An 11737-nucleotide genomic window follows, 5' to 3' on the forward strand; every position below is an offset into this window, starting at 1 on the left:
AACTAGCATCAAAGCCAAATGAATTGGTTATGGCAGTTATATAGCCTCCAAAAACTATGCTACCTATGGTATGCCTTGTGATAGTTTGGTGCCAATGAGTAGCTAGGAAATGGGCTGTGCTAACTGGTTTTCTCTCCTTGATGCACCACAAGAAAAATAAATCTCTGGCACCCACAATGCTATTACTGTGTCCCTTGCCTAAAACAGTGTAAGAGATAAATTTATGGAAGTATTTTAACACAGGATCCACTATCCTAGTGGCCTTTGCTGTCCTCTGCCTGTAATAACCCCCATAAGGTGCAATTTCTTTCTAGAACTTAACAGGATCATAAATGGTTTGTTGCCACTCAATGCTCTTATAGCCCAAATCCTGAAAACCAAAAATTTCACTCATAGAACCCATGTCTAACTCCCTATCAGCACATCTAAAACAGATCACATCTTTATGCTCAGAGACAGTAGATTTGAAATTTAAACTTAAGGAACTCAAAAACTCCAAGGTCAAATCTTTGTACATTGGTCCCTAATCCTAGCAAACTTAGTCCAGTTGACAATATCTAAATAAGCAAATACAGAGTCATAAATTCCTAACTCTTTTAAAATCTACTCATCCATATATTTGTTTGTCGAAATGGGCTTAAAAGCTAAACTCTCAAAAGCATTTTTCATATTCATGTCTTTAAAAGCCCAAGGTAATGGAGAAAGTACCTCCTCTATGTCATCGGCAGATGTCGCAGGTGCTGCTGGAGCAATGGCAGGCTAGGGAGAGGCTAAAGGTGACTAAGATACAGGGATTGGAGCCACTGGTGATGAAATTGATGATGATGACCTAGTTCTTTTACTGACTGGTTCGGAGGAAACCTTAGGTGAAGAGTTAAAGTCCAAACAAACAGAGGGGTTTCCTTTTCTTTTTTCGACAGGGGCTTTCTTGGGTTTACCCGCAGTCATTTTGGTTTTAGCTTTAGATTTGGCCTGGGTTGGCATGGGTTCAGGCATGGGTTCTTGAATCTGGGTTTCCAAAATGGGTGTTTCATTTTGGGCTTCATTTTGTGGTGCGAGGGGGGTCGGCGGGATGAGGGTCGGTGTTTGGTTTTGGGGTAGTGGTGGTGAAGATGGTGGAGGCGATTGAGGTAGTGGTGGTGTTTGCAGTGGTGACTGGGATGGCGATGGCAGATTGGGACTGGGGTTAGCAGAAGGTGAAGATGGAGTAGCCATTTTCGATTTAACAGAGTGTTTGGATTTTCTGGGTTTGTGGGTGGACCACATCTTGGTTCTCACCATTTAATAAAGAGAAACAATCTCTTTAACTTCCCAAGAATGGCTGGAAAAAATGGTGGAGATAATGGAACAACGCTTTGGTTTATCGGGAGTGAGGGTGGAATAAAAGTGGTAGAAATTTGGAACTTTTAAAATGTAGGACAGACAATTGGTAACTTGGGGTTATGCTTGGGGTTAAGCATGTATTGCAAAGGGTACAGCTTAGGGTTAAGCAACATAATCATTTGTTGAACTAAAGATTCTGGTGTTGCTTAGGGTTAAGCAGAATTTGCATAGGGTACAGCTTAGGGTAAGCAACATTATCAGCAAGTTTTGGCAGGTTTTGAAAAAAATTATGATTTTACTTACCAAAAACAGTCCAAATGCTATGGAATGCTATCATGACCCTCAACAATTACCAAATACACATTAACACACAAATTTGAAGAATTTAAGCCTATCATCTCTCATAAACTTAGCAAACATAATACAACCATGAAGGAATTGAAAGGCAAATAGCTCAAATTAGGCATGGATTGCGATTACCTTTCTGCAAACCCAATGAAATGGTCTTACTCCTAAGCTTATACCCAAAGCACATTTTCAGTAGCATTTGGGACAAGTTCCAAGCATTCAAAAATTGCAGAAAAGACATAGAAATTGACTTCTTAAGCAGCATGAACAGTAGCGTGAACAGTAACAAAAACTAACAGACTGCAAAAACTAGCAGTAACTCAATTAAAAACATGAAAATTCTAACCAACTACAAAACTATATATACACTAAAAGGTAAAACTGAACAAACACTATTTTTGCACTTTAATAAAGCTCACATCAGTCCTAAATATCAAAATTGATCCTCATTTAAGTTGCATTTCACAGAATTTACACAAGACAGAAAATCAAACATGTGCTATCAAGTAGATTTCAATATCAGCAATTTAGCATAAGTTTAAAAGTGTTACTGTTCACAGGTAATGGATAAAGTGCAAAAATTTTGCTTTATACTTGCTCCCTTTCAATTCTTTCTTTTTGCTACAAGTGTCAATTTGCTCAATCTTCATGAATGACCTACAAAAGATAAACAAATGTCACTTTTGAGTTTAATGAGGGTAAAAACTGAAAATGAAATAAAATGAAAAATTAATAAACTATAAAAGGATACGCTTGGGTTGCCTCCCAAGAAGCGCTTGTTTAAGGTCTTAAGCTTGACCTTCCACTCCAATTCACCTAAATATCCCCAGTTGGGGAACTAAGCCATGAAACCTCTATAACCTTTTGTGTGGATTCTCCAACAATATAATGCTTTAATCTCTGCCCATTAACTTTGAAAGTACCTGAGGTTTCATTCCCTATCTCAACAGCTCCATAGGGATATACCTTTATAACATAGTAAGGCCCTGACCATCTTGACTTTAATTTTCCAAGAAATAACCTTAACCTATAATTATATAAGAGAACAACATCCCCTTCCTGAAATTCTTTCCTCCTAATACGCTTATCATGCCATCTCTTAGTTCTTTCCTTGTAAAGCTTGGCATTTTCATAAGCATCCAATCTAAGTTCCTCAAGTTCATTTAATTGCAGCATTCTTTTTTCTCCTGTAGTTTTTAAGTCAAAATTCAGTGTCCTTATGGCCCAATATGCTCTATGCTCCAACTCCAAAGGTAAATGACAAGCTTTCCCATCAACCAATCTAAATGGGGTGGTGCCAATAGGAGTTTTAAAAGCTGTTCTATAGGCCCAAAGAGCATCATCTAACTTTAGTGACTAATCTTTCCTTGAACTATTCACTGTTTTCTCAAAAATTCTTTTTAACTCTCTATTTGAGATCTCTACTTGACCACTAGTTTGTGGATGGTAGGGTGTTGCAACCATGTGCTTTACTCCACATTTTTGTAATAATCTCTCAAATTGATGGTTCCAGAAATGAGAGCCTCCATCACTTATAATGGCACGTGGAGTTCCAAATCTTGTAAAAATGAACTTCTTAAGGAATTTGATCACGACTCTAACATCATTAGTTAGAGATGGTATAGCTTCAACCCATTTGCTCACATAATCTACCCTGTGACACCCCTTACCCGTGTACAGTATACCCGAATAAGTAATGCCACACGGTGTACCGGCACACTCTAATATACCTTAATTAATTTACATCATGCTTTTGAATATAATTTGTGAAATATAATTTATTTAAGCCATTTATCGAAATTATTATTTATTTGAGGTTTCGAAAATTTTAAAGAAAATCCGGCAGAATACCGGCTAAAAATGGGGAAAACAGTTCTTCGGAACCTGTGAAAAACACTTCCAATATTCATGTTTCATCATCTCAAACTCCAATATCAAAATCTCAACAACATTTCTCAATTTCAGTTCTCAATCATCATTTCTCAGGGTACTCATATGTATAAGCAACAAATAAATACTCAAATTACTTCCATACATAACCATAAATCTTCATTATTTACATGAACCTCAAAATACATTACATAAATCCAAATACATATGAGAAAATAAAAATTTAGTTACAAAATGACAAAATGACACCTAGTGCCCTACCAATGCACTGCAGGTAGTGAGGTGACACGGACATGCGTGCGAGGATGGACTCACCTATCTGCGGTCTATTGGGCTCACGATCGATATCTCCGGTACCTCTGGCGTGGCAAAAGCAGCGCTAAGCAATGATGCTTAGTGGTGCAATAATAAAATAAAAGAAATAGCAAGAAAATAAATATGTAGTGAATGTATATATTTCATTTGTTTTGAATTTGTATATCATTAACTTTGTCCACTTTCATTCATTTAGTTGCCCAAGTAACCTATACTAGACGACTGGACTGAATAAACGGGTAAACTGGCACTGGGTATCTAGTACATCGGGCCGTCAGACCATCGGTCACATATGCATCTCCCGGTGTGCAACAGAACAGCTAACAAGCTGTGATAACATCAGGCACAAGGCCAAAGCTCAATACAAGGTCAGAATGGCTAAAAGCCATAAAATCACAAAATGGCATATTGCCATGTGCAGTACTGCTAACTGAACCCTATTGGCATGCCAAACTATCCAAACAAATCTTGTTAGGTATACTAGGGCATTTGAAACTTTTAAATTCTTCAATTTGTGAATTTCAAGTTTTGGTGTCACTATTCACCTCGTTGGTCAACAAAAATGTTGACTTTTGGATAGAAAATAGGTGTATTGGTTTTAACACCCCAAACATACCACATTTTGTATTTAAAACTTATTGGAATTGATTGCCATTACCATTTCTAAGTTTAAAACCAAGAGGGCAGAATTTTCAGTTTTTGAAGCCCAACTTTACTGTTCCATTAAGCCCTGTTGCAGTGGAAATTTGAGGAAATTATAAACATGAAAGTTGTTCCTTATTTTGTCTAGTTGAATTTCCTTTTTTGAATCACTCCATTTGGAGTTTTGTAGCTCCAGATATGGTCCAAAAACCACAGCTGGCCGGATTGCCAAAACTGCAGAGTTACCAAATCTATAGTACCATGAACAGTGACTGTGATTGCATGTTTGAATAGGTTCTGGCCATAATTTAGGATAGGTTTCTTCATGAAAGTTGTTTGTCTATGTCTTAACTTGTTGCTGTAAAAATTTCAGGTCAATTGACCATATCTACAGTGAGTTATGGCCAAATGAATTACTGTTCATTTGGTCATTTCTGCAGGTGCTGTTGAAGGGTATCCGGATTGGGGCCAACTTTTGGTCCTCTTGCTTTGGTCTTTTGGGCATGATTTCTTCAGCAAAAATGTGTCATTATAAGCCTAGTTTCATGTCAAATTGGCCAAACACCAATTGGACCTACACAGCCAAAGTTATGGCTATCTAAGTGGGCTGGAATCTCAGCCACCATGCTGCTGTCTTTAGGCAGCCTTCCATTTCAGTTTTGCCATGCATTAACTCACTTCAAATTATGATTAACTTGCCTTAAATGGTCACTAATTGACCACTAGAATGTCCATTAATCAATTCAAATGCCAAGTCCAATTTTCACCCTTAAAACCCTAGTTCCCATTATAGGTTTTCACAACACACCTTAATTACTAACCCATTCACTAACCACATGCATAGATGGTTTAAACATAACCTCTAATCCATCTCAAGTCCATCAGAACACTCCATTTCTATTCCTTCAATAGGGCAGCTGAAATTTATGGTGGCCATACACACAAATTTTATTCATTTAAACTACAATTTCTCACTAAATTCAAGTCCTTAATCATGAAAGTAAGGAGTTTTAGGTGTATAGATGCACTAACCTTTAAGTGGAACTTCTTGGACTTGTATTTTCCTTAGAATTTCTCCTCTTTGTGGCTGCCTAGAGCTTCCTTAGGATGTGTAGATTAATTTTAGTGAAGGTGACTTAGGATTTTATGGTTGGATGTTGGAAGATTTCAAGCTCAATTTGAGCAACAATGGAGGGAGGAAGAATGGGCAAGGATTACGGCTGCATGAGGAAGAAGGCTGCTGTGTTTTTTCTTTATTTTTTTGGTCTTCATTTATCTCTTTTATTAGTTAATGAATTTGTTGTTTGAAGGTGATTGGTTATAGCTTTTAATGACATCACCATGATGTCATAAATAAGCCTTTTTCCTCATTTTCTTTTCTTTCCTCCACTACTCATTTCTAATTTAATTTCTAGTAATGTTTATTCATATTTTATGTCATATTAATTATTTACTTAGCTGGACAAGTCGGCCAAAAATCACCTCTAAAGGCGAAATGACCAAAATGCCCTCCGTTTGGCTCAACGGGCCAAAATTGTCTGTACCGATTGAAAAATTTTTCTAAATATTTTCTTGGCATTCTAATGCCATAGGAACCTCAATGACCCTACTCTGGAGTCCCAAAAATTATTTTATAATTTTTTCCCTAGGTCTAGGGCTCCTAGTTGCGAGAACCGCAACTTCCCTCTGGGTTACCCCTCGCTAGGGCACCGGCTCGTTTAACTTGGTTGTATTTTATTTCTAAAATTTTTACTAAATTTTTCTTATTAGTATTTGAGTTAATTTTGTAACATCACTTTAGTTTAAATATTTTTCGGACGTTCTAGTGTCTGGGATGACACCGATCAGGAGCAGTAGAATGTACTGAGTTGCTACGGGGAGGGTGTTACAACTCTTCACCTCTAATTTAATTTTCGTCCTCGAAATTTACCTGATGCAAACAGTTGAGGGAACTGTTGCCTCATCGTCTCTTCACTTTCCCAAGTTGCCTCCTCGGTGTTGTGGTGCCTCCAAAGCACTTTCACCAGTGGAATCTGCTTGTTCCTCAATTCTTTTACTTCCCGAGCCAGGATCCGTAGAGGTTCTTCTTCATATGTCAAATCCAGTTGTATTTCAATTTCTTCTCTGGAGATGACATGTGAAGGATCTGAGCGGTATCTTCTGAGCATGGACACGTGGAACACATTGTGGATCTTATCTAGCTCTGGTGGCAAAGCTAGCCTATAGGCCACTGGACCCACACGTTCAATGACTTCATATGGGCCAATAAACCTAGGGCTCAACTTACCTTTTCTTCCAAACCTCAATACCTTCTTCCACGGTGACACCTTGATGAACACTTTGTCGCCAACCACATATTCTATTTCTTTTCTCTTCAGGTCGGCATAAGATTTCTTTCTGTCCGAGGCAACCTTCAAGTTGGCTTTGATTAGTTTCACTTTCTCCTCAGTCTGTTTCACAGTGCAGCCCTACCGGTTGTCTTCGCCCAATTCAGTCCAAAGACACCTGAGTTCTACATTTTCTCCCATACAGTGCTTCAAACGGGGCCATTTGGATGCTAGCTTGGTAGCTATTGTTGTATGCAAATTCTGCCAGTGGGAGGTATCTATCCCAACTTCCCTCAAACTCAATGACACAACTCCTCAGCATATCCTCAAGGACCTGACAAATATTTCATGTTATTGTTATCATTTTAATTCAATATTTGTATCAATTTCATTGGTTTCAATTGTTTACCTGGATTACTCTTTACGATTGCCCATCCATGCGAGGATGGAAAGGCATCTTGAAGTGGAGTTGTGTACCCAAGGATTCATGCAACTTCTTCCAAAATCCCGATGTAAACCTTGGGTCTCGATCGGATATGATGGAAAGTGGGATTCCATGCCTAACTATCTCAGCGATATACAACGCTAACTTCTCGGTTAGTAGTCATCCTAATCGGCAGAAAGTGTCTTGACCGTCAATCTATCAACTATCACCCATACTGCATCATGTTTCTTCTGGGTGAGAGGTAGACCACTTACAAAATCCATGGTGACCCGATCCCATTTCCATTCAGGTATGCGTATAGGTTGTAGCAATCCTGATGGAACTTGATGTTCTGCCTTGACTTGCTGACATGTCAAGCATTTAGTCACATAGTCAGCTATGTCCTTCTTCATACCAGGCCACCAATACTGAAGCTTTAGATCATGATACATCTTTGTACTTCCTGGGTGCATAGCATATACACTGGTGTGTGCCTCTTTCAGAATATTGGCTTTCAATTCCCCATCATCTGGTACACACAGTCTTCCTTTGTAATACAGACACCCATCTGCCTTCACCTCATAGTCAGTTGCTTTTCCCTCTGAGATTTTGCTCATAATAGCCATTAACTTTTCATCTGCCTTTTGCCCATCTAAAATCTGTCATGTGAGTTTGGCCTCACTTGCAACTCAGCCAAAATAGCTCCATCTCGAATCAAAGATAGACGGGCATTCAATGATCTCAAGGCTGTTATGGATTTTCTGCTCAAAGCATCAGCAACTACATTTGCCTTCCCAGGATAGTAGTCAATTACATAATCATAGTCCTTCAAGAACTCAATCCATCGCCTCTGTCTAAGGTTGAGCTCCTTCTGGGTTGGCAAATATTTCAGGCTTTTATGGTCTGTGTAAATGTAGCACTTTTCACCATACAAGTAGTGCCTCCATATCTTCAGTGCGAAGATAATTGCTGCAAGCTCTAGATCATGGGTAAGGTAATTCTGCTCATGTGGCCTTAACTGCCTGGAAGCATAGGCGATCACTTTTCCCTCTTGCATCAATACACACCCTAACCCACTATGTGAGGCATCACTGTAGACCACAAAGTCCTTTCCTGACACTGGCTGTGTTAACACTAGTGCCTCTGTCAACATAGCCTTCAACTTCTCAAAATTAGTCTGACACTTGTCATTCCGGTCAAATCTGACATTCTTGTGTAACAACTTGGTCATTGGAGCAGCTATTAGGGAAAATCCCTTCACAAATCTTCTGTAATACCCAGCTAGCCCCAAGAAACTTCTGACCTCAGTTGTATTCCTGGGAGGCTTCCATTCCATCACTGCTTCTATTTTCTTGGGATCCACCCTAATCCCATCAGCTGACACTATGTGTCCAAGGAATGCAATCTCATTCAACCAAAAGTCACACTTGGACAACTTAGCATACAGTTTCTTTTCTCTCAGGGTTTGCAGAATAATCCTCAAATGCTCATCATGTTCTTCCCTGGTCTTGGAATACACCAAAATATCATCAATAAAGACCACTACGAACCGATCTAAGTATGGATGGAAAATACGGTTCATAAGGTCCATGAATGCCGCTGGTGCATTTGTTAGGCCAAAGGGCATCACCAGAAACTCATAATGCCCATACCGAGTCTTGAATGCAATCTTTGGCACATCTGCATCCTTCACCCTCAACTGATGATACCCTGATCTGAGATCAATTTTAGAAAATACTCCTGCTCCCTTCAACTGATCAAACAGATCATCAATTCTAGGCAACGGATATTTGTTCTTCACAGTCACTTTATTCAACTGCCGGTAATCAATGCATAACCTCAAAGTCCCATCCTTCTTTTTCACAAACAAGACCGAGCTCCCCATGGTGACACCTGGGCGTGCGAACCCCTTATCCAAAGAACTCTTGCAGCGAGTTTTCAACTCCTCAATTCGATGGGTGCCATCCTATAAGGAGCAATGGAAATGGGTCTTTGTGCCGGCAGTGTCTCAATAGCAAATTCAACTTCCCTTTCTGGTGGCAAACCAGGCAACTCTTCAGGGAATACCTCTGGGAAGTCTCTTACTGTGGGTATATCATTCAGGTTTGGCTTAGCCTGCCTAGTATCCACCACATGTGCTAGGTAGGCTTCACAGCCTTTTCTCATCATTCTTCTTGCAACTGTGGCTGAGATGACATTGGACAAGAAATCTGTCCTTTCCCCCACAACTGTAATTTCATTACCCTCAGGAGTTTTCAAAGAAATTCTCTTCAATTTGCAATCAACCATTGCCTGATGACGTGACAACCAGTCCATTCCCAAAATCACGTCAAACTCATGGAAGGGCAACTCAATCAAGTCTGCCAAGAATTCATACCCCTGAATCCTTAATGGGCAACCCTTGTACACTTTGTTCACTACCACACTGTGGCCCAATGGATTAGTGACCAGAATGTCTTGGTCACTCTCCCCTACTAGTATCCCCCTTTCTACGGGTAGGTTGATGCAGATATATGAATGAGTGGATCCTGGATCCACCAATGCATGCACAGGCGTATTGTAGAGGGAGAACGTACCCCTGATGACGTCCGGGGCATCTTGTTCCTCCTGAGCTCTTATGGCATAAGCTCTGGCAGGTGGTCTGTTATCAGGCCTCTCTCTTGGCTCAGATGCAGGCCTCTGAGATGATCCCACTGCCTCAGATTTGCCAGATTTCCTACCTCTGCGTAGTGCGGAGCAGTGCATCGCTTGTGTTGGAGCGGTTGTAGTAGTTCTGCGTGGGCGGTTTCTCAGCGATGCTCTGTTGACCCACACCTTAAGCAGGCACCAGTTACTCTCCAACACTCCCCCTTGTGCCATTTCAGATAATGTGGACATGCAGAAGTTGCTGGGCCTGGTCCCCTGAACCCCATCCCTGGAGAGCTGCCCAGTGATGGTGTGGACTGACCTCTCCTAGGGGTAAACTGTGGCCTGAGCCCTTGAGATTGACCCTGACCTTGTGGCTGACCAGAACTCTGTGCAGGAGGACCCTTGAACTTATTCCCAAATGCAGGAGCTGAACTAGATTGACCTGGGCCCCTCTTCTGCTGTCTCTCTCTTCTGGTCTGCTCACTGATTCTTACTTTTTCAACCTTTATTGCAGCTTCCACTAACTTAGTGAAGTCAGTGATTCTCAAAGCAGTGATCATGATCTTTATGTTGTCATTTAGTCCCTTTTCAAATCTCTTGCACCTTTCAGCTTCATTAGGGACTATCTCCCTTCCATAGCGGCTCAATCTTACGAATTCCTTCTCATACTCGGCCACTGACAACTGTCTCTGCCTCAGGTTGATGAATTCCCTTCTTCTCTCTTCTAGGTATACAGTACCCACATATTTCTTCTTGAATTCGGAGAGAAAGAAGTCCCAAGTTATAGCTTCTGGCTGCACTTCACTGGATACTGTGTCCCACCATTCGTAGGCATCATCTTGCAACAAAGATATGGCAGCTTCCAGGTTTTGCTCTGGAGTGCAGTGGAGTTGTTTTAGTACTCTGCCTGTTCTGTTCAACCAATTTTCGGCTGCAACAGAGTCATCTTCTCTCTTACCATAGAAGTCCACTGCTCCAAACTTCCTCAGTTTTTCCAGATGTGATTTTGGTTGTGGAGGTGGTGGTGGTGGTACTGGCATTACCCCGGCCATTTGTCTAAAGAAATCGGCCATTTGCTGGAACATGGCCTGTGGAGGCTGAGCAGGCTCTGCTTGAGCTGGTGGAGTAGGTTCTCCCCTACCCCCAGTCTCAGCTGCTGCAGGTGGAGCATGACTCTCCACTTCCTCCTCGACTGCTCTCTACGATGAAGGGTCCATATCCTATTCAAAATAAGAAAGACAAACATATCTGCATTAGTGTCACCTCAACTCTTACAAATGCAATGCATGGTATGGACTCAATCTAGGCCCAGAAACGCCTAAACCGTGCTCTGATACCACTAAATGTGACACCCCTTACCCGTGTACAGTATACCCGAATAAGTAATGCCACACGGTGTACCGGCACACTCTAATATACCTTAATTAATTTACATCATGCTTTTGAATATAATTTGTGAAATATAATTTATTTAAGCCATTTATCGAAATTATTATTTATTTGAGGTTCCGAAAATTTTAAAGAAAATTCGGCAGAGTACCGGCTAAAAATGGGGAAAACAGTTCTTCGGAACCTGTGAAAAACACTTCCAATATTCATGTCTCATCATCTCAAACTCCAATATCAAAATCTCAAGCACATTTCTCAATTTCAGTTCTCAATCATCATTTCTCAGGGTACTCATATGTATAAGCAACAAATAAATACTCAAATTACTTCCATACATAACCATAAATCTTCATTATTTACATGAACCTCAAAATACATTACATAAATCCAAATACATATGAGAAAATAAAAATTTAGTTACAAAATGACAAAATGACAAAATGACACCTAG

General features: G+C 40.3%; 1 protein-coding gene across 1 annotated transcript; it reads right to left on the reverse strand.

Moving 5' to 3' along the window:
- Positions 1-310: 310 nt before the first annotated feature.
- LOC131171156 (alpha carbonic anhydrase 8-like) lies at positions 311-1215 on the reverse strand. Its single transcript, XM_058130623.1, has 3 exons — positions 862-1215; positions 608-759; positions 311-425 (listed from the first exon to the last, which is right to left on the reverse strand). Exons 1-3 carry the CDS (start codon positions 1213-1215, stop codon positions 311-313), a joined length of 621 nt encoding a protein of 206 aa, XP_057986606.1.
- Positions 1216-11737: the final 10522 nt, after the last annotated feature.

Source organism: Hevea brasiliensis, chromosome 12 (assembly GCF_030052815.1).
Source record: "Hevea brasiliensis isolate MT/VB/25A 57/8 chromosome 12, ASM3005281v1, whole genome shotgun sequence".
NCBI lineage: Eukaryota > Viridiplantae > Streptophyta > Magnoliopsida > Malpighiales > Euphorbiaceae > Hevea > Hevea brasiliensis.